The sequence below is a fragment of the Ochlerotatus camptorhynchus genome, unplaced genomic scaffold, assembly GCF_037179485.1.
Source record: "Ochlerotatus camptorhynchus isolate MF236.1 unplaced genomic scaffold, CSIRO-AGI_Acam_v1.1 ptg000037l, whole genome shotgun sequence".
Classification (NCBI taxonomy): Eukaryota; Metazoa; Arthropoda; class Insecta; order Diptera; family Culicidae; genus Ochlerotatus; species Ochlerotatus camptorhynchus.
In genome coordinates this window covers 341,128-364,319 of record NW_027040528.1, presented here as the reverse complement: position 1 = coordinate 364,319, position 23,192 = coordinate 341,128, and the positions used below count along the sequence as shown (strand labels likewise).

Below are 23,192 nucleotides of genomic sequence, written 5' to 3'. Positions count from 1 at the left end.
TAAGCATTGAAGTTAAAATTATGCGTAAATAAGGGAGTTGGTAATTTACTGTCACACGCAAGCCTGCAGCTAAAATTTCATTACAATAAACTGTTTGGAAAAATCAGGCTGCGAGATTTTATTTATTCTCTATCTCCGCTGTTCGCTTGGAATGTAGTTATAAACGGCCGCCCGTGTGCTGGCTGTTTTGTTTCGCTCTGGACGATGGTTTTTCAAAAAATGTACTGTTGCCACCTCTGACCACAACCATTTCTGAAGGTAGCTCAAAGGGATGTTCCAAACGAAGCTTAAAAGCTTAAAGCATTTCCGTAGACTTTTGGACCATGAAGCGGATGGCAATTCTCTACTATCGTGTGAAAAGTTTACTGCGCACAGCTTTGGGGATTATTTAATAAACTTTATTTCACATCTTAATGCTTACATTTTTAGTAATAGTCGTACGAACTTTCTGCTATATCCAACGATTCAGTGCCACTGCACCTTACCATCTTTGCCCAAACTCACCAACCCATTGGCTACCAGCCGTAGTGCGTTCGGGAATGCAACATGTTCCGCACGGTGAATTCTTTCCGTAAGCGTTTCTTCCGTATCGTTCTTCAGCACTGGCACCCTGTTCTGCAAAATGATGGCCCCGGTGTCCACTCCTTCGTCCACATAGTGCACCGTACAGCCGGACTCGGAATCACCGGCTTCGAGTGCTCGCCGTTGAACATGAATTCCCTTGTGCTTCGGCAGCAGAGCTGGGTGGATATTGATCAATCGTCCCTTCCACTTTTTCACAAATTCCTCGGACAGGATTCGCATGAAGCCAGCCAGGCAAACGAGGTCAATCTTCTGCCGGTCCAATTCCTCGGACACGGCTGCGTCGAATTGCTCTCTTGTAGGGAATTGCTTGTGCAGGATAACCTTCGATGGAACACCGGCTCTCGCTGCACGTTCCAGTCCGTAGACGTCGCTTTTGTTCGAAATGACAAACACAATTTCTCCACGAATCCCGAAGTTTGTGTCTCTTGAAGCATCAATAAGGGCTTGCAGGTTGCTACCTGAACCAGAAATCAGAACGGCAATTCGTTTCTTTGGCAAGCAGCACGTCAGTTGGGATATTTTGAGGCATTCAGCAAAGTTGACAACACTGACTTTGGGTCCACTCGTGTTGGATTGTTGCACACGTCCAATTGAAGTCGCTCGTAAGCTTTGAAGTTCGTCCAGCACAGTTTGAGCATGCTCCTTGCCGACAATCAGGGTCATTCCAACTCCGCAGTTGAAGGTTCGGAGCATTTCTTGTTCAGCTAGGTGACCAGCTTTGCACAACCATCCAAAAACGGGAGGAATGTGGAATTGCTTAGCATCAACTTCAACCTGGAAGCCCTGAGGAAGGATCTTGGTGATGTTCTCGACGAGACCGCCAGTTTTCACGTGAGCCAAGGCTTTTACGAGATTCAATTTCAACAGAGGATGAACTTCCTTCGCGTATATTTTGGTTGGTGTGAGTAGTTCTTCTCCGAATGATTTGTTTGTAGCGCTGAACGGTGCTATGTCGCTGTAGGTTAGTCCTGCATAGTCCATTACCTTATGGACCAGGCTGAAACCGTTGCTATGAAGTCCAGAAGAGGGTAGTGCAATGATCAGATCACCATCGGTTATCGAATCGGTTCTTGGTAGTAGCTGATCATATTCTGTGATACCCAAAACGAACCCAGCCAGATCGTAGCTTCCTTTCTCGTACATGCCTGGCATTTCGGCGGTTTCACCTCCAAGTAGGGCAGCTCCGCTATCTGTACAGCCCTTGGCGATTCCTGAAATCACCTGCGCGGCAACGTCAACCTCCAAATGACCACAGGCGTAGTAATCTAGGAAATTCATCGGATCCGCTCCACTGCATAGACCATCGTTGACGCCCATAGCAACCAGATCGATTCCGATCGTACCGTGAGCGTTAGTCTGTTGGGCAATTTTCAGCTTTGTTCCCACGCCGTCGGTCGTCAGAACTAGCACAGGATCCTTGAATGTTCCAGCTTCCTTCAATCGGAAGAGACCGCCAAAGCCGCCCAATCCTCCGATACATCCCTTTCTGATGGTGGCTTTCGCGAAAGGTTTAATCTTCGTTACAAGGTCATCCCCAGCAGTGATATCGACGCCGCTGTCCTTGTACGTTATGGTCACGTTGGATCGGGTAGTTTTGTTGAACGGTTCGGAAGCTTTGGCAATCGCTTGGCTGAAGTTTTTGACGACAACTTGAGGAGTGGTCGTTGATTTACGATCGCAAATCTTACCGATGACGGCTCCTCCGTACGCTTTCAGCGACTCCCATGACTTGTCATCGGCGGGAACCACAAGAACCATACCAACACCGCAGTTGAAGGTTCTCAGCATTTCGGAATCAGGAACATTACCGTTGGCTGCCAACCAACCAAAGACTGGCAGGATCTTGAAGTCATTGGCATCGATTTCCACTGCCAAGTTAGCAGAAAGCACTCTCGGAATATTTTCAACCAAACCGCCACCGGTAATGTGAGCCAAGGCCTTGACATGACCTTTTCGTAAAACAGGCAGCACTGACTTGATGTAGAGGGTGGTAGGTTTCAACAATTCAAGTCCGAACGATAGCTTATGTTTACTGAACGGAGCAATGTCTGTGAGTTTGTAGCCGTTGGCGTCCAAGATTTTGTTGACCAAGCTGAATCCGTTGCTGTGAACTCCGCTGGATGGTAGTCCAATCAGGAGGTCGCCGTTCTTGATATCGGCAACCCGTGGCAAGATCGCGTCATGTTCTACAACTCCTACGCAATACCCTCCCAGGTCATACTTGCCCGGTTTGTACATAGATGGCATTTCGGCGGTTTCTCCTCCTAACAGGGCGCAGTTCGTTTCGCGACAACCTTCTGTGATGCCCTTGACAATTAGCGCAGCCGTTGGAACATCCAGTTTACCGCATGCGATGTAGTCTAGGAAAGCCAACGGTTCAGCACCTGCACATAGAACATCGTTCACACACATTGCCACCAGGTCAATGCCGATACTATCCCAGTAGTTCATAGTTTCGGCAATCTTCAGCTTGGTACCAACACCGTCCGTTCCCTGTACCAGCACCGGATCTTTGTAGGGAACTTGCTTACCGGAGTTATCGTCATAAGTTACCTAAAAGCAGTTCATATGATCAGTTGGATTCGGAATGTCCGATAGAAGTTCATCAACTAACCTCGTTCAGTCTAAGAAGGCCTCCGAATCCTTTGAAGGTTCTCAGAATTCCCGGTCGATCCGTACCCATGGCCAACGGCTTGATTCGCTTTAGGAGGTCACTTTCTGCGTCTCGGTCGACTCCACTCCCCTTGTACGTAAGTTGCGCACTGTTGACAAAAGAAAAATTGAAAAGGTGGCTTTCTTACCGTCTTAAACCCGCTAAAATGAACAACTAATGGGATATTTTCTGTGTTTATGGACCAAAGGTCATCGAATGTTTATTGAATCTTTAACTATACTATACTACAGTGAAGATAGAGCCGATCGATTCATGAATATATGGCGAATGGAGAATATGTAATGCAATTGGTATTACTATTTCAGTGCCTTCTGGGCAATGTCAGTCCGGTACTGCGATCCGTCAAACTTAACATCGAAACATGCTGCCGTTGCCAGGGCGGCTGCTGAGCGAAGATTCGATTGCAGTACTACGTTGATCAGCACTCGACCGCCGTTCGTAACGAATTCGCCGTCAGCGTTTTTGCCTACTCCACTGTGAAATACCATATGATCTGGGCGCTTGTCAACCGCCTCAAGGCCTGCGAAAAAAAAACACGAATGGAATTCAGTGGTTCGCCAGTACAAAGATCGTCTGTAAATTACCTTTTATAACACAACCCTTGGTGGATGTCTCCGGGTAGCCCTTGCTGGCCATGACAACTCCGACGGCATGGACATGTTGTCGGAACTTCAACTCAATCCCCTCCAGCCGATCCTCGCTACAGGCTTCCATAACCTCAAACAGGTCACTTTCCAGCAATGGCAAAATGACTTGGGTTTCCGGATCTCCGAAGCGGCAGTTAAACTCCAACGTTTTCGGCCCGCTGGGGGTAAGCATCATTCCGGCATACAAAACGCCTGCAATCACGTGACGTAGCGAAATGTGATTATCAAAGAAAGTGAGTTGTATTGGCAACAGCAACCCTTGTTTACAACCTAGTACTTGACCCGGCCCAAGTGATCGACTCAAAAATAACAACAATCCTTATCGCTATAATACGTACGTATCAACTGTGTAGTAGATGGATGTGTACAAAGAAATATCATAGTTACTGACCGTTGTATTTGATGCCTTCCTTGCGTAGGCCATCGACGGCACGCTGCAGCACTTCTCTCGTGACGATCTTCAGCTCTTCCGGCGTGATGATCGGACAGGGGCAGTAAGCTCCCATTCCTCCGGTGTTCGGTCCACAATCGTCATTCTTCAGCCGTTTGTGATCCTGAGCAGGCAGCATGACGCGAACGGTATTGGAATCCACAAAGGCAAGGACCGAAACTTCTTCGCCGTTTAGTTTTTCCTCGACCACTACCACGTCGCCGGCTGAACCGAATTTCTTGTCGCCAAGGATTTCGTCCACAGCGGCACATGCTTGGTCCTTGTTTTCCGCTACGATTACACCTTTTCCCGCTGCCAGACCACTGGCTTTCACTACCAGGGCATCGAACGAGGCGCTGAAATGGATTTTATGATTTCAATTAGTAGGCAAACTCGAGCATCAGCTCTTGCATCAGCTGGAATCTTGAGGGATACAGCGTTTCTCAATCTATAGGTTCTCGACTGATCGGTGGGTCGAAGGAGTTCAAATTTCGGTTTAAATTACAAACTTGTAACGCAATCCTTCATTAGTTTTTGAAATGGGTTGAGTAATTACTTTTCCATATGTCAGGGCTGGTAGCGATCACTGCTGTCAAAAATAGAGGGACGCACATTTTTGCCTGTGGACTTGGAGACATACTTCAAGTCCCCGCGTACATCGTACGGGTTAGGCAAAAATGTGCGTCCATCTTGAAAACTGTCGCATTAATGGCCCTTCGCTCATTTTCAACTTCTATTCAATTTTTCATACTGCCGTACTCTAACGGAACTATCCACCTACCCTCTTCTAAAGATCATTCTCTAGCTAATAAATCATCACACTGAAGCTTCATGTTAGCATTTCCAACCAACCCCAGAAATAGTGATTTTAGTTACCATGTTGAATAAATAAGTGACCAAATAGTGACTTATAGTTGTAAAAATAGTGACTAAAATATGACCTAAGAGAAAGAGTATCAAATAAATGTTTACTGTTTTAGACTTATTCAATTATAATCTCACTTAAAAACACTTATGTACGATATGAACATTTAAAGCGAAAGATGCAATAGAAAGTTTTTAACCAAACCCACGGTATTAGCCACGGTGTCTAACTTCAAAAATCTGTAAAACCGGGAATCCTCAGGAAAATTTTTGTTTCCTTAAAATACCTGGAAGTCTCAAAGAATTCTTACTAAGCATATTTTAAATAAAAAAAAAAATGAATTTTAAATACAACCATTTAATATATCTAGTTATTTTCATTCACTTTAAAGATTCACAGTGCATTAATCTCCAGTAAGAAATAAATTTTAAAAAATAAAGAGGTTTAAAAAATTAACATTTTTTTTAGTTCCTGAAGATCACTGTCCTTCTGTGAAGTGTCTGACCTTTTTTTCTAAATTTATTGAACTTTTGTACTTCCGCAATTTTCATGGAATTAGAACAAAATAATTAACATAGTTTTATGATTTTCACTGAAGTTCTCAAGATTCTTCTGAAGTTCATAAAACTTCCCTTAAATTATCGACACTAATATAAAACTTCATCAATAGTCTAGACTTTCCTGGTGCCTAAACGATTACTGAATTTCTTTAAAGTTTTCTCGACTGCCCTGAATTTATCAGTATTTTTTTAAGAACCCGCAACTTTACTAAAATCAGTCGATTTGCCTTGAAGTTTCGAAAATGTTCCTTAAGTATTATAACCATTATTAACACTCGCTTTTCCCTGAACTTATTTATGCTTGCCTGAAGTTCTCTAAATTTGTTTAATAATCCAGCAAATTTTCTGATATACATTCTTATTCCCTGACGCTTCCGACGTTTTAGGATCAATCATAGAATTTTTGGAATACCCTCCAATTCCACGGAACTCCTTGTAAGTCGCTGCAAATTTGCTTAAGTTAATGGGATTATTCTGAAGCTATCTGATCGTTCTCGAAGTACTCGGAACTTCGTTGAATATCATTAAACTATCTAAAAATATCTAAATTTAGTTCTCTGGAATTTCTTGAAGATATCGCTGTTTGCTAAAAGTTCTCGCATTTTTATTAATGGAACTTCGTTGATGTACTTACTCTTATCATGATGTAAGTTGATGATGATCAACTTAGCTAAATTTTCGTATTTTTTTTAATTTATTGAAATCTCCATGATTTAACACCTATAAAATACTCTCACGTTTTCCGGATGTTCATAAAATTTCCAGGAATTCTCTCGGAGCTTTGCTGAAGTTTTCGGAAATTCACTGAGTTTCACGAAACTTCTTTAAAGTTTCTAATATTTCCTTGAAATTATTTAAACTGCCCTTTGATTCTCTGACCTGTCTTGATGTTCTCGAAGCTTCCATAGAGCTCTTAATTCTATTGAAGATCTCGGTTCTGCTCGGAAATAAATAGAATTCCCGTAGCCACCTTAAATTTCTCTGAAATTCTCTGGACTTCTGTGAAGTTTCTGAAGTTTTCATAAATTCTCTGAAGGTCTCTGTACTTCCCTGAAATTCGCGGAACATCTTAAGGGTTCTCGATTTGTTTTTCAGCACATCATGGAACTATCTTGAATTTATCTAAATTTACGATTATAGATTTTTAATCTATCTAGCTTTTCTGAGGTGCTTAGAACTTCTTAAAAATTTGCACAATACCCCTCAAGTTTTCTTTCTCAAGTTCGCTTGATACCTGTGAAGTTCTCTGAAACTTTAGGAACTTCATAAAAGTTCCTGAAAAGTCTCGGATGCTAAAAGAACGGCTTTGAAGTTTCTGCAGTTTGTCTAAACATTTCCTTTCATTCCTCAGAACTTCTACAGTTGTTGTAAAGTTAATGGAACTGCATTGAAGATCTCTAATCTTTCATAAAGTTAATTACGAACTTGAAATAAATCATTTATTTTTTTACCTAATTCTGGCACTTTGAATATTTTCAATATCTTGAACATGTACATGGAATACGAAACTTTAAGGCATTGATTATTTTTAGATCTTGGACTTACTTACTTGGAAAACTCAGGTAATTTTATACAGAAAAATGAGTAGACATCCTGTATATAGAGAAAGACGATTAAGCGTCACAACGCAAGAATAATCAATCTTAAAAGAAATTCACGATAAAAAGTTGAAAATAGTGACTTACTACAAGAAAAAGTGACTTTAGTGACTTGGCCTTAAAAATGAGACTTTTTAGCAACTGGCAACTAGCCTTTTCATGTATTGTCTGTTTATTTTGATTATTGCTTTAAAATATCAATTTAATATATATGTGAAAGGATGAATCAGTGGGAGATGGATTTTCGGTTTCTTTACATTTTTTGACGTAGAACTACGTCTTTGTCGACTATATTGGGGTGCAAATCAAAAAATATGTGTGGTGAAGTAGTGTTAGGTTTTGAACGCTTATAACTTTGTCATTTATAGATGAAATAAAAATCCAAATACGCCAATCGATAGGATATTACTTTACGCATCTTCTGAAATAAATGCTTTTCCAATTTTCCTTAAAAAACTTTGGAAAAATTTACAAATGATAATTTTATAAATATTGTCATGAAATAAATGTTTTCCCCAAACCCAGCCGTCATAATCGAGTACCACTTGGTTGCACATCATTCTGCTTGAACCTGAAAAGATATAAAACAGCGTTGCTCTCCTGCCTCTGCTCAGGCAGGAGCGAGTTAGTAGTTAATGTGGTTTACATCTATGCGGATTTGCTACACACTTAGAAATAACTAATTTTACACGTGACGGAATCCTTCTTTGACATAAAGGATCAGACGTAAACAAATATTTCATGTAAAATTAAGTGCTCCGAGACTGAAAAGTTATTTTCTCGACGAAAACTAAATTTGATTGAGTTGAATTTCGCGTCTGTTATGATTCAATTTTATGTCGTATATGTCAGTCTCAGAGCACCTAAATTTACATGATTTTTTCTAAGTGTGTAGCGCTAGTGTACTAGCATAGCACTGTGCAAAAAGTAGCCAGCATAATGTAAGCAGGGCATGTGCTAGCTAACAAGTACACTAGCGAAGTGGACTACGGTGTGATCACCTTGAAAACCAACGATGACGTCGAAGGAGACTTGGGTTCATTTATACAAATCCAAGCCTAAAACTGGCTACTTTCTTAAGGGTTTCCGGAAATTGGATCCTGGCTATTCCTAATAACTGCCTGGTTGTTGAATTTTAATGATTCAATGGTTTCTGACCATATTTAGAAACTGGCCACTTGTCCGGAGGATTAAAAACATGGCAAATGTGTCACAGGGTCCCAAAATGACTACCATTGAACTAGTTTTTTTTTTCATTCTAATGTGATTTTAGGTGTCACATGATTAGTTTTATTCGTTTGAGGTCGCAATTAGCCTCATGGTTTGGCAGCATGTTCCGCTCATATTTCCGGAACCGGTTGACCGATTCCAAAAAATATGTGCTCTATGTGATCATAATACCTTTCATTTAGCGACTGTTGTTTGGTTTATTACACTCGGCCTTGCGGGCTCTTAAGCATACAAATGGTACTTTATATAATAGGCCATCATGCATTTTTTGGTCCAACCATGATTCAAATTCATTGCTGAATAAAAACGTTCAATAAAATCATATTATGAGAACATTGTACAATTTTATTTTTAATTACTTTATTTTACTAGGCACAATCGAATAAACTTTACAGTGCCGCGATTTCTAGTTCACTATACAATACATCTTAAAACTATAGCTATCCAAAAAGCTTCCTCGTTTCACTTCCAGTGGTTTCAAGGTATGGCAACATTTCCGAAGGGGGGCATTGCGCGTCCACTGTAAAAATGGACGCAAATCGTGGTCTTCACTCACACACCCATCACGAAACGGTTGCTTTTCAAGGTAGATGTGTCTCTTAACGAAAGTGAATAATCACTGAGATTATTTCTGATAAAGTAGTTTGCGGTGGTACGCAATGCCTCTCAAAAATAATTACAGTGAATATTAACTTCCTCTAAGAGATACACGTACGTTGAACCATAACCGAAACATTGTAATACTTGAAAAAATTAAGATAAAGTATAATAGTCAAAAATGCACGACATACACCAACTTTGCGTAGTTCTACGTCATACTGCGGTCGTGTCTAGGACACAACCCTTAATATTTTTTTTTTCTTGGATTTGTTTTCCGTCGATCTTGTTTTCCGTGCTGAGCACCAGTGCTGCCGACGCCAGGAGGGCGGCTCCCACACCTGGACCCTACCACCTATCGACCCATCAACTCATGAACCGGGGACCAGCGGCTTTGCTTCCCTTCCGAGGGAAGGCGTGATCAGAGATGTTATGCCTCAGAGCATCCCGGCGGCGCCGACTGGGATTGAGCCCAGGCCTGCTGGGGTGAGGGGTAATCACGCTTACCACTACACCACCGGCACCGTTAATTTCTTTACATTTAGCATCACTATGTGTCATTTCCTCAAAACCCCCCAATAACCGGCCTCTTCAATCCCTTCCTTTTCCCATGGCGTTCAAGTGGTCCGCATAGACTATTCAGCCATTATCCTTCCTTTATCCTCGGCTTTGGATTGACTTGCGCTCCCATTGCTCCACCAAACGCTGCAAAATGAAAATGAAATTTCTGGCGATGTTCTCTAGTTTTATTTTAGCGCTATTTTAGATCATTTTGATGGCCTCCCTTAGCTCAGACCATGCTGGAGGCGGCTGAATTCGATTCCCGCTTCGCGCTATGGTCGAAAACCCAAAATTTTACGACCTAAAATCGATATCTCGAAAATCATGCACCCTAGAGGTTTGACATCTTGTAGAGAGTTTGTCTAAGTTAAGGTCTTTCTTTTGGCGTAGGTGGTCCTGTTTTTCCAAAACGTTTTTTTTTTCAGAACCGCTCTAATTGAATATCGAAAAAATTTCTTAGGCTGTGTTCCATTAAATTTGACAGATGGAAAATTTTCAAATAAACCTGCTATTCCAGCAGACTTATTTCTGACAGACAAGGAATCAACTTTGACAGACGCTTTTTCGAAAATCGGCCGATTAACAACAGAGGGATTTTCGAACATCTTAATTTATTTTCGAAGTGAAAAATTTCCAAATGGAACACAGCCTTAGAATGATAGGTTGATGAGATAGAATTTTGATGTATACTACAAAGTTGCTTGAAATTAAATAAAACCAGAAAAATAAGGAGTCACCACCTACGCTAAAAGGAACATATTTTCTTGTGAACAAACTCTCACAAAGATGTCAAACATTGTTGAAGAAATCAAAATTCTATCTCTTCAACATATCCTTCTATGAACATTTTTCGAAATTTAGTTAGGGTGGTTCTGAAATAAAAGTTTATTTTTTGCTCTAACTTGTTTATTTCGATCTTTTAAGAACTACCTTTCTGGAAAAAAAAGAACTACGTTTGAAAGACTATAAGAGCACGAGAAGAGTTATGACAGTTTTTGCGTAAAATCAAGCAATATTGTTTTTCATTCCAATCATGTTTTTATCAAGGGGACAAATAATATTCTGTACACACTAAGATTATTTTACCGAAATCTCAATAGCTGAACGTTCTGTAAACAGTTCGGTGATTTTTCACAGTTTTCGTTTAATTTTTCAACGAATATCTGTGAAAAATCACCGAACTGTTTACCGAACGTTCAGCTGTTAAGATTTCGGTAAAATTCCACAGATTTCGGTAAAATAATCTTAGTGTGTAGACTGTATAGTAGACTGATGCAAAATTTGACATTTTCGCTCCACAGTGCTCAAACGGTTCCAAGTCGGGTCCTGATAAGCCTTCCAAAATTTAAAATCATTTGGTAAGAAAATGACTTGACACAAACCATTTGAAGTTTATATAGAAATTACTATGGGAAAACCAAAATTTTGGTTCATATCTATCTCAAAATTCACCAGTTCACTCTGCTTAAGAAAATAATAGCTTTTCTCAGCTAAAACTTTGTTCAAGACCACTTTTCGATTAAATGTAAGGAACATATGTTATTAATGATTCCAGTCACTTATGTCTTATGATTATGCTCAATCAACTGTTCAGTAGGCAACATTGGTGTTTCACTATGTCTTGCTGCAGAATGCAGTGTTGCCCACAATTCAGCTATTAAGCAGCTGTATTGTGGGCAACACTGTATGTCATAAGATTATCAATCTCTTAATCAATTAATAAATATTTAGTTTGAAGCTTGGTTTAAAAACGATCTTCTGTAAAGTTGTAGTTGAGAAAATTTCTCATAAAAACAGTGTTAGAAATTGATACCAGTGCAATATGGAAAAAGGCTAAATGACAGTGAACAAAAAGTTTGGGTTTCCCAAAGTAATTTCCATATAAACTTAAATTGGTTTGTGCCAAGTCAGTTTCTTACCAAATGAGTTTTAATTTTGGCAGGCTAATCAGGGCCCGATTTGGAACCGTTTGAGTACTGTGGAGCGAACATTTCAAATTTTGCATCAGTCTACTGTATAGGTTGTATACACTCAGGTCCTTTTTTTTTACACGGGGGATCTGAGTTAAGAACGCAGTGTTCCGAATTTCATACACAAGGATCAAAATCAAAACCTTTCATCAACATCAACTAGCATCAGCAGTCACAATAATCATGTTCATAGTCAGAAAATCATCGAAATAAACTGAGCAGAATAGCAACAAACCAAACAAACTGCAACGCGCTTCATCAGCAACATGCGACCAGACGACGGATCTGACGGCGATTCTTTTCACCACACGTTCCTCCAGTGAGATCTCTGTAACTTCTGGCAAATAAAATTAAATTCATTATTGTTTTGGAGGTTTGTGATTTTAACTTATGTACCATGTATAAAATGGGGCATCATAGCCTAGTCAGTAAAGGCACGGTATTACCAAGATGGAGGTGGCGGGTTCGATTCCCGGTCCGGTCGAGGGAATCTTTCGGGTTGGAAATTTTCTCGACTTCCTTGGGCATAGAAGTATCATTGTGCATGCCACACAATATACAAATTTATGCATTGGTATTGGCATCGAAAGCTCTCAATCAATAACTGTGGAAGTGCATTTAGAACACTAAGCTGAGAGCACGCAATAAGCTAATATGCGATAAGCAATATGCTTGATATGCAAAATAGAAGAAGTAGAAGACCATGTATAAAATAACCTACCAAGTTTTTGATTTTTCATATACCTACTCAAATATTTTTAGAAAATTGGATTTTGATGCCGTTTTGTAATGATAGGGTGGAACGGTCAAAAATTGATCGACTCAAATTTGGCGATTTTTTTTTTAATCGTGCATTTAAAAAACTTGAACACCCCTCATTTTGTAGGTATGTGCGTATGGAATGTTGCCTCTATTTTGTTTTTTCGATTGTTCATTCAGCTGTTGAAATGGCGTCGAAGCAAGAGGAACAGCCCTAATAAAAAAATGCCATAAACGAACTGTATCCCGGATGGGTAAACTATCCCACGAATGATTTTGATGATACCCCGAACACGTCGTTAAGCTTCCCCGTAACGCGGGTAGATCACCTCTCGAAGGTGCGTTACGGTGTAAGATCTACCGTAGCCTTTACAGTAGTAGAATAAATCTTTAGTATATTTGTTAATTACAGGCAATGTGGCTAAAGTGAAAGTCATATCTTCCATCAGGTGCGTACGAATAAGTGAACTTTTGGGAAGGATCATTATCATGGATATGACTATTTTTATCATAACAACGGGAATGAGCAAATATATTATCAAAACTACTTGGATCAACACAAAAACAACAGTGATCAAATGGGCGCCATAGCCTAGGAACGTCTGTGTGCTGATTTAAAATAGAGGCTCATAGAAGCAAAATTTACCAATGGAGAAGGAAGTAGGCCGCGCGATTGAAATGACGTGTTTTGATTTTGCTAAAAAAAAGTCTCTGTGTTTTTATGGATTTTATCAAATTTGCTCTAACTCTAAAATTGAATGTGTAAAAAAAAGATCTTATTCCGGATTTGTATCTGAAGGACGAAAATTGGAAGAGACTGATAGGCAAACAGAAGGTCATCAAGATAGAGTGAATCAAGCGAGTTGATCGCCGGTAAGGGCCAGTAAGTGCTGCCAGCAGATGAATTAGGTATTCGAAACAAAATTGGTAAGAAATGTCCATTCAAATCGATTTAATACAGTTGAACAAATTTCAAAACTATATACGTGCCAGATTTGGAAATAATATTTTTTTACTCTGGAAGTGTGTTTATGATACCATTATCCATTTGATAAAGGTAGAGTGAACATGCGGGGCTTATTGTAAGTAAAACTGACCTCGGAGTGGTCGTGAATTACCAGGCATTCTGAAATGGGTCACTGGAGCTGCAATAGAGCCAACACCTTCTAACTCCCGGACTAAACCTGCTTTAATTTAAGGGTAATAAAAAGCAGTTTTCTTCCATAATAACACTGCCGGACAGTGGGAGTTAGATTGTACACACACACACACACACACCCCGAACACGTCGTTAAGCTCTCTTTTATGGTTATTTTTATTAGGGAGCGTATCCAAATTTTGCTCGCGCATAAAACGCTGTCCAGACTGGAGAGTTATAACAACAGTCAATACGAAACTAACGATTTTAAATTGGCTCACTACTTGACTAGCCTATTGGTTCCAAGCAAACGATTAACGTATCCCATTCTAGTCGAAATTCTACTACTACACAATGTTTGTTTTTATTCGCTATGAAAGTTTGACAGATAAAATGAGGGGTTATTGGTTTTTCCTATGTTTCGAGGGGTGAATCGATTAGCTTGGGACCGAAGAGAGTACCAGAGCTGAGCCAAAAGATTGAGCACGTTATGTCGGGACCTTCTAGTCTTAAACGCTGTCCAGACTGGAGAGTTATAACATGTTATAACGGTTGTCAACTAATTGCAACACAGAAACCATCATAAAGATATCGCTATAACATGTTATAACTCTGTAGTCTGAACGTACTATAAGTAAAATCCAAATAATTCCCACGCCGATTAAATGGGTCTGAAATTTGATTGCGTTATAATGAACGATGGTCAAAAGTTTACACGGCTACCGGAAAAGGAAAGGTTCAAGATAAGTTTAAGCTGAAACAGTTATCAAAGCTCCCGAAAAAATAATTGGTTGGGCAGGCGGTTTGCACATTGCATTGTCAACCAAGATATTTATCAAAACAAATGTTTTCAAAAACGATTGTTGCCTTTTTTGAAGAAACGCAGTTGTTTCATATAGGTTACTCTAAGACCAGAAGGTCCCCAAGAAATGTGCTCAACTTTTTGGCCCAGCTCTGGCACTCTCTTCGGTCCCAAGCTAATCGATGCACCCCCTCGAAACATAGGAAAACCTACGAACCCCTCATTTTATCTGTCAAACTTGCATAGAGTTCTCTACCACCGTTAGTATGGACCTTTTTGACGTTTAATCGTCTTTCTCTATCTAGCACACAGAGATGAATGGATGGTTTGTTTTCCCACAAATCTGTTTCCCTCTTGCTCGCACTCCTTGAATTTAAATGGTGCATTAGTGTGCGCCGGTTAAAAGTCAAAAAGCTCTATTAGTGAGCAGTTTCTCTAATACATGCGTTTTACTGGTTGAAAATTAAAAACAAACCGCTGTCAAGTCGAACACTTTGACAGCTGATTTCGTGGTTGAAAATAATAAACAAATCGATTTTACACGAATACACTAGCAAAGTTGTGTTAGTGAGATCTTATGTCGAAAAGTCAATAGCGAATCAAACAAACACAGTGTAGTACTAGAATTTCGACTAGAATGGGGTACGTTAATCGAATTGCTAGTGAGCCAATTTAAAATCGTTAGTTTTAACCGGTTGGTTGTTCCGTGTTGTTTTGGCCAGACCTCGCTTTCTGTCACTGCGGGAAAATGGCTCAGGAACAAAAACCCTCCAAACTCGCCGGAGCTGCACTCAATAGAAAAAAAAATCTGCAATCGTTAAGCGGAACTTCAAGATTACTCAGAGGCCCTCTCACTGCAGGAGAAAAATGAAATGGGTGCCTAATATCAATATTATTGCGTCCAGGGAACGGTCGAACACAAGATTCGTGGTGGAGCGAAAAATGTGGAGTTCGAGAATCGGCAGGTCAATTACATGAGTTTCAGTGCTCATGCAGACGCGAAAGGCATCATGCAGCTGATCCAGTAGTGTGAACCCAAAGCATGAAACTAAAAAGAAAAGTGCCGAGCCACCAGATCCGTAGCGTAGACGCGTCACCCACGAGTTGTTGGTGAAGTAGGATAACAAAATCTCGCTGATGAGCATCGAAGAAATCTTCAAAAAATGTGGAATCAATCGTCACGTGCAGGGCTGATAGCGGGTCACTTTTTTTTTGAAGGTGATCACTAAAAAGTCCCTATTTTCAACAAAAAATCACTAAAGTCACTTTTTCGCCATTCCCGCTTGAATTGCAATGTAAAATTCGTTAAAAAATTGTTACAGTGCTACAGTATGCTTAATTCTTAGTTGGAAGTTCATTATACTAACGAACGAAAAAGGTGACCGGGAAATCGGGATAACCGGAAAATGCCGGAAATTCGATGTCACCGGGATAAACTCGTGAACTTCAATGCCAAATTGAAGAAAAAAAAATGTGCTTCTTCCTCTCTTTAAAAAATCTCAAGACTAGTTTTTCAGGATAGAGTTACTTTGAAGAACTATCCAAAGCAGTTTTGAACAGATATTGGAATAGAAGTTAGAGATATGTAATACTAATGTACTTCGGACAAAAAGTTCTAGGGAGTTTTGGGATGAGGGATGAACTATACGAAGGGTTATGACTAGAGCTCCAAGTAAATTGTGTGAAATCAGTGTCTTTTTTAAGTAGCCATGTGAACAATTTCTTGGGTACAACTTGGACTAGGAACTTCTTGGAAAGCATTTCCAGATAAAATTAAGGAGAACTCCATGTGAATTTTCAGTAGAACTTAGAGGAGAACTCCAAGACAATTCAGATAAAAATAATTATGAGAACTCAGAAGTGAACAGCATGGGAATTTCTAAGGAGATGAATTCTTTAAACAAGTTTATAATTCAAAGAGAATCTAAGGACGAATTTCATAATTTTTTAGTGTTCTGCAGAGAATTTCTGCACTGTTATTAAGAAAATTCAAGGCACTCCCAGAGATAGACTCGAATTTATTTTAGAAGAATTTTGTTTAAGAACTGTAAGGGGAAATTCTTTTGAAAGAAATGCTTGAACTTAAATATAATCCTGTTAAGCTCTAAAGCTTCTCTGGAACTTTAAATACGGCAAGTTTGAATTTAAATTGTTACCTAAACTGAATAGTCTCAAATTCTAATGTAAAATACTTATTTCGTTACAATAAGTATAAGAACCTTATTGTAACTAAAATCAAACACTTCATCAATAAGTAGCTTTTGGTTTTATATATAGTTAATCTACTGATTGGTTTAAGTTAAATTTGAACCCTCATCTCTAAAATTTCACCAAGTCCATGTACCTGATGAGTTTAAATTTTTATTCTTGTCAATGTCCACAAAATTTAACCCTTGGATCATTTTCGTCAATGTCCTAGAACTCTAATTTTGTAGGTAATTCTGAGTAGAATTCCAAGGCAACATTGGAAAGGATTCAATACAAATTTTAATGAAAATTCATAACAGCTTTTGACGTTAATTCTTAAGGAATTATGACAAAACTTGAACGAGAAGGAGGATTACACCATGATCATTCTGAGGAGAACTTTAAGATAAAACGAAAGAGAAATATAAGGACATTCTGAGCATAATTTAAAGAAGATTCTGGGACAAAAGGAATTCGGAGTATATGTTCATGTGAGTTTTCGGAGAATTCATAGAGGGTATATTATGGAGGATTACAATTAAATATGAGTATAATTCCTATCGAACCTCAAATGAATTCGGTTAAAAATTCCAAGATGGTTCTGACAAATTTTGTGGAGAAATCTAAAAAGAACTGCAAGTTATTGTTTAGGTGAGAATCTCATAGTTGTGAGTTGAATTCCAAGGAAAGGGGCAATATTCAACGGTAATTGCAAAATATATTCAATGAGAAATTTTTCTTAGGAATATCCGTAGAAAATTCTAAGCTAAATTTCAAGTGGATTTCAAGGAGTATTTTCAGATAATTCAAAGGAGAATCCCAGCAGAATTTTTGGGATTTCCTAGCAGAAGTTCTAAAAAAATATTCATAAGATAATTCCATGGGAATTTCAGGATAATATTAAGTAAATTCTGAGGTGAACTCCAAGTGAATTTTCAGGAGAATTCTTCACGCAATTCCTAGCAAGAATGATTAATAATGTAATGAGCATTGCAAAGTGAATTAAAATAGTTTTCTAAAGATGTGATATTTTTCAAAATCATTTTTTTCATTTACACTAGTCAATAATACCTATCAGAGTTTCTATCTCAATTTAAAATATTTCCATTATACATTTGGATTGTATTTTTGAAAAATGCGTGAAACTAGGATCATAGGTTAATGAAGCTATTGTACTTTATTGTAGAAACATTCGGAAAAACCTGGAAAACTCATGGAATTTTATTAAGAAAAATTAGTAGACAATAAGCTATAATAATTGGGGCCTCCCTTAGCTCAGTCGGTAAAGCCGCAGCTACAAAGCAAGACCATGCTGGAGGTGGCTGGGTTCGATTCCCGGTCCGGTCTAGGAATTTTTCGGGTTGGAAACTTTCTCGACTTCCCTGGGCATATAAGTATGACTAGACTTGCCACACAATCATATCAATGCAAAAATGGTACAGGCATCGAAAGCTCTTAATTAATAACTGTGGAAGTGCATCAAGAACACTAAGTTGAGAGCACGCAATAAGCTAATAGCGATATGCAATAAGCTTGAAATGCGAAGAAGAAGAAGAAGAAGAAGAAGCTATAATAATTATCAACAATATAAACAAATCGTTGGGAATCTGCAATTCTTTTCCATCGTTTTTTTTTTAATTTCACACTATAGTACTGTATTTTTTACGTTTAAGCTCTATGAGCCTTTCCTTCCCACGGTAGCACAGGGGATCTATAGGTTTTTAGTCCGTCTTACGATTATCATTTCAGCTTATATTAGTCAGCATTGATTTAAGTTTCTCTTGTGCTCAATATTTCCCTTTATCTATTTATCTCACAAATTTCTAGAAGGTTTGTCAAATAAAAAATATTCACTTCGGAACTTATAAAATGAGCTTGATACCTTCAAAAGTGTCTTAGTCCTATGATTTGTAAATTTCCCGCATCTTGCAGTTCTTTTGGTAGAATCATTTTTCTACTATCTTGTTGTTAGACCATACCCCAATTAAAGATTAAAAAGATAAATAATCTGAAATTTATTAAAACTAAATCCATAATACATCAAATTTCCACAAAGTGCAAGCTTGAAAATAATCGAAGAATATTAACAAATCCCCAAAGACAAGACCAAGACAAATGGTTCATGCAGGAAGAATTCTGAATCCACCCTGTGACTGGGTGGATGGCACGCATTCTTGTATCCGGTAAGGAGTTGTCAAAATCTTGGTAAACTAGTTTTGTTCTGATGAGTAGAATGTACCCAGATTCTGGGTAAATAGTTTTAATCGAAATTTTCTCTAATTAAAAAATGGCACAGGTATAAAAAGGAGATTGTTGAGGTGCCAGTGAAAGTTTTAATGCTCAAAAAATATAGATCTGATGCTAAAAAAAATTACAGACATAGAACTGTTTTCATGGCGAATGCTACTAGCAGCTGTGATAGAGTGTTCGTGAAAGGGATTGAAAGTCATAATGAGGTTTCGTTTAGCTAGAAAATCGACCTTACTTACATTGAAAGCGATGAGCAAAGCAACGACGAGAAGATCCACAGCCAGCCTTTCCTCGAAGACAACAAATCAAGAAGACTGGCAACTCTTTCATTTTCTCATACGAACGCTATGAGACAGGTACAATCGCGTCATCTGCCGCTCAAAGGTAAATGCTTCGAACGAATTTGATAGCAAAGATTACATCCTCAGAAGAAGGGTTTGTGTATTTGCTCATTTTTCTATGCGTTGCTTCCACCTTCACTCAAGCGCAGCGCTACTGTATATGTCGCTTGAATTTTAGCAAAGTTGCCAGTCTTCTTGATTTGTTGTCTTCGCTTTCCTTGTAAGTGTGCTTCTTTTTCATTTTCGTTTCTTGCTGATAGTCAAGCTAGGCGTTATAGAAATGAAGCGTTGAACACATTTGTATGAGAAAAACAAAACTCGAGTTCATTTTAGAGCTTCGAAATAGTAGAGCCCTGACTACATGTATAAAAAAACTCAATCTTTCTTTTCAAAATCTTTATACCTTGCGCAAGTCTGCGCTAGATCATAACATATAACATAGTTTTGTAGCTTGGTTTATACGATAAAATCGCACTTTTTTTCGTTCAAACTGAAATTTAGGCGTATATTATTGGTGAATCAAAGCAAAGCCAAAACTGTTCATGCGACATCTAGTTTTAAGATCCGCAATTACAAAAATAATTATGTACTAAACTATCAAAACGTCATTACCATTTTCACCCACTCGCCATCACATGAATTTTATGAGACCGATGAAATTCATATGAAAAATCATATAAAATTAACATGATCGCATAAATGTTATGTGAAATGCAGATGAATTCCATTAGTTTTGTTTATGGATGAAAATCTTTTGCGATTTCAATGGAAGCTACATGAAAACTATTTTCGGTGAACGATTAAAAAAAAACGCAAAAAATGTGAGGTGACCCACCTTTAAAAATCATAGAAAATTTAAATCTTAGTCGAATTGCTTCAAGCATTTGGATTTTACCTCTTCTAAGTATATAGCTGCTATAACATGAAATGTTTCTTGTCAATAGTCATTATAACATGTTATAACTCTGTAATCTGAACAAGGAACTACACATATTTCAATCAAGTTAAATGTCGATCTGTGTGGTTAAGAGACGTACCTCATCTCAACCCCACGTCCGCCTAACTGACCATCCGGCAGCAAAATTCCTGCAGTTTTATTTAGATGGTTTCAATGCAATCTGTGTACCATTCCTCCTGTTGATTCGATACCATCCCTGCACCACTATTAATAGGTAATCCCAACAAACCTTCCAATGAATGCCTTTGCATCATCCGCCTTGGTGAAGGCCGAGTAACGAGCCGTCGGAATTCCGTGGCGGTGCATGAAATCCTTAGACCAGTTCTTGTTCGCTTCAATCTGCGCCCCCTTCATGCTCGGTCCGAAGCATTTGACTCCCGCTGCCTGCAGCTTATCGCCGATGCCATGAGCTAACGGATCTTCAGGTCCCACCGCAACCAAATGGATCGAATTGCTTTTGCACCAAGTAACTACCGCCTAACAACAAAAACAAAACGTATTGATCGCACTCAATAACAACTCACTCCATTATCGCACTCGGAAGCCTGTAATCAACCGGACCCTTTAGTTCGTATGCTCGTCATTTCAAGAGGAATAATATTTTTCAAGATTTTTAATTTTTGCATGTTTTACAAAAACATACACGATTTATTTTTTCAGCAATCGGAACTAAAGGGTTAGATGCCGGTGGTTCATGTTTCCAATACTAACATCGAGATTCTTCACACTGATGTCGCTGACGAGGGTCACTTTATCCAACTGTCCGATTCCGGGACTACCGGGCAGAGCGTACACATTGGCCACTTTTGGGCTCTGAGCTAGCTTCCAGCAAATGGCATGTTCACGACCTCCGCCTCCTACCACAAGGACATTCTTCAAGGTAGCACTCATGTTTGTCACTATTCGCAGATTAGCAGATCACCACAGAAGCTGAGATTGCCGACCTATTTCGCATCCAATAGGTAAGATGATTGTTACACGAAACACGGCGGCTCACACAATCCGATCACAAAGATTCACTTGATTCGAGAGAATTAACTTTGTTAGTAACGCGTCGGAATCGAATATGAGGAAACCGAAAGGAAGACACTTCAATTTAAATCCTGCAACCATGTGCGCACTCTATGAGCATCTGAATTGATATAAGTGGAACGAAGCGAATAGATTGATGTACCTACTACGAACGAACGAGGTTCCATGTCACACTGTGTGTGGAATATCCTCTACCAGTACCATCAAACATGCGGTTATCGCTGGTGGATTGCTCCGCTCTTCCATTCCCTAATAAAAATGTTAGGGTTATTTTGCTTAACGTCGTGTTCGGGGTATCATCCAAACCGTTTGTGGAATACTTCTTTCAGTGGGGTTATCGTTCGTTTATGGATTTTTTTATTAGGGTTGCAATGGCCTACATGGGAACGTGTTGTGTGATAGTGCTGGAATGAAAACAAGTTCTCCATGTGTTGTTGATAGTTCTAGGTGTAGGTAGGTAGGTAGGTAGGTATCGATGTGCCGGATCTATAGGAGATCCCGCACATCGGGTAGGTTGCCTTCTACAGCTGAACATACTAATATCTTATTGGCAAATCAAAGTTGGCACTCGTGGAGAATAGAAGAACTATGAAAGTGATGATGGTTTCAAAATTTTCCACGGGGAAGTATACGAGTGCAATCTTAAAATGCTTTTATTTTGCAAATGGAGCATTTTATTCAAATCTGGTTGCTGCTACAGCGGTAGAAAAGCTGAAGTCTATGTTTACATCTAAAAATCTGAAAAGAAATTATGTTTCTGTATTATATGTCTATTGAGTAGTCCTTATGTTTTCTACTAACGTAACACTAACCAGATTTAAATAAAATGCTCCATTCACAAAATAAAAGCATTTTAAGATTGCACTCGTATACTTCCCCGTAGACAATTTTGGAACCATCATCATGATGTGTGTGCACTCTCATAGTTCTTCTATTCTCCACAAGTGCCAACTTTGATTTGCGATCTAACGATAGCGCTCGTGGCGAATAGGAAAAAATAGAAAAATGATGACGGTCTTAAAATTTTGCACGTTGAGGTATAGGAAAGAAATCTTGAAAAGCATTTATTATCCGAAAAAAAATACTTGTCATTTTTTAAAAGCTGCTACGGGGGAAGAAACTTCAAAAACTAATCTTGGTTATATCTCTTTATCGTTTGCATGTAACACTCTTTGATATTACTAACCGCACCGAGCCTTCATTCCGGATGGTGAGCGCACCTGAAGAAGAAGAAGATAACCATAAGCCCTTTCGCGGAACGAGTGTTTTGTAAGTGGACCTGGTCTGCGAGTCAAGGTTGGATTCTGTAATGATGGATATCACATAAAAAGTAAAATAGGTAGCAGCATCTTTATCGAAATCAGAATCAATAATCATAACTAGATGATATGCAAATTTATATGATAGGTACCTGGATCAACGTGGTTTAAACATGCGCATTCAATCGCGACGGCATCTAATTCTGCATTTTAAACCTACCCAACCCTTTTCTTTTATACAATCCCTGAGCAGCTGGTTCACGCAGAACTTTTTTTAACCCCCATGGGTAAAGATGCTGTGATGCACTCCTCTCCCCTTCCCTGGTGTATTATGGATGGTGTGAATATTCACATCGGTGACATGGCCCCTGTTCCAGTATCGAAGCACCCCCGACTTTGCGAGCGCCGTATTTTTACCTTCGGGTTGAACCAATTTTCTATTTCCGGAAAAACAATTTGAAATGTCAAATGAATTTAGTTTGTTTCATTCGTCCAGAAGAATAAACGTGTTTTTGAAATTTTAGTAAAAAAAATAAGTATATTATTTTCGATTTCCGAAGGGCAGTCCAAGTTTTAAATCCGCAAAAGTACAGTTCGCTATTACCCAAACATTGGTCCTTCTAACCGGATAATGTCGGACCTACAAAAGCTGATTAGCCGGAGGAACGTCCTCATGGCTCAAATCAAGGTAGAGCTTTCAGTCGCGGACAACATCAAAGAGCGGAATCCGTCCCAAAGTGAGGTTAGGG

General features: G+C 39.0%; 1 protein-coding gene across 1 annotated transcript; it reads right to left on the bottom strand.

The window, feature by feature from the left end:
* Positions 1-428: 428 nt before the first annotated feature.
* Gart (trifunctional purine biosynthetic protein adenosine-3 Gart) lies at positions 429-21,303 on the bottom strand. The gene is made up of 7 exons (XM_065233975.1): positions 20,864-21,303; positions 20,382-20,629; positions 4,298-4,692; positions 3,844-4,098; positions 3,557-3,779; positions 3,200-3,347; positions 429-3,138 (listed from the first exon to the last, which is right to left on the bottom strand). Exons 1-7 carry the CDS (start codon positions 21,041-21,043, stop codon positions 466-468), a joined length of 4,122 nt encoding a protein of 1,373 aa, XP_065090047.1. The 5' UTR covers positions 21,044-21,303; the 3' UTR covers positions 429-465.
* Positions 21,304-23,192: the final 1,889 nt, after the last annotated feature.

Bases quoted from the DNA above. Each gene is read 5' to 3' on its own strand.
- Gart (XM_065233975.1), bottom strand. From the start codon at position 21,043: ATGAGTGCTACCTTGAAGAATGTCCTTGTGGTAGGAGGCGGAGGTCGT. The intron at 4,693-20,381 runs GTTTGTTGGGAT...AATCCATTTCAG, and splicing joins GCAAAGGCATTCATTGGAAG to CGCCTCGTTCGATGCCCTGG. The intron at 4,099-4,297 runs GTCAGTAACTAT...ACGTGATTGCAG, and splicing joins GGAAGGCATCAAATACAACG to GCGTTTTGTATGCCGGAATG.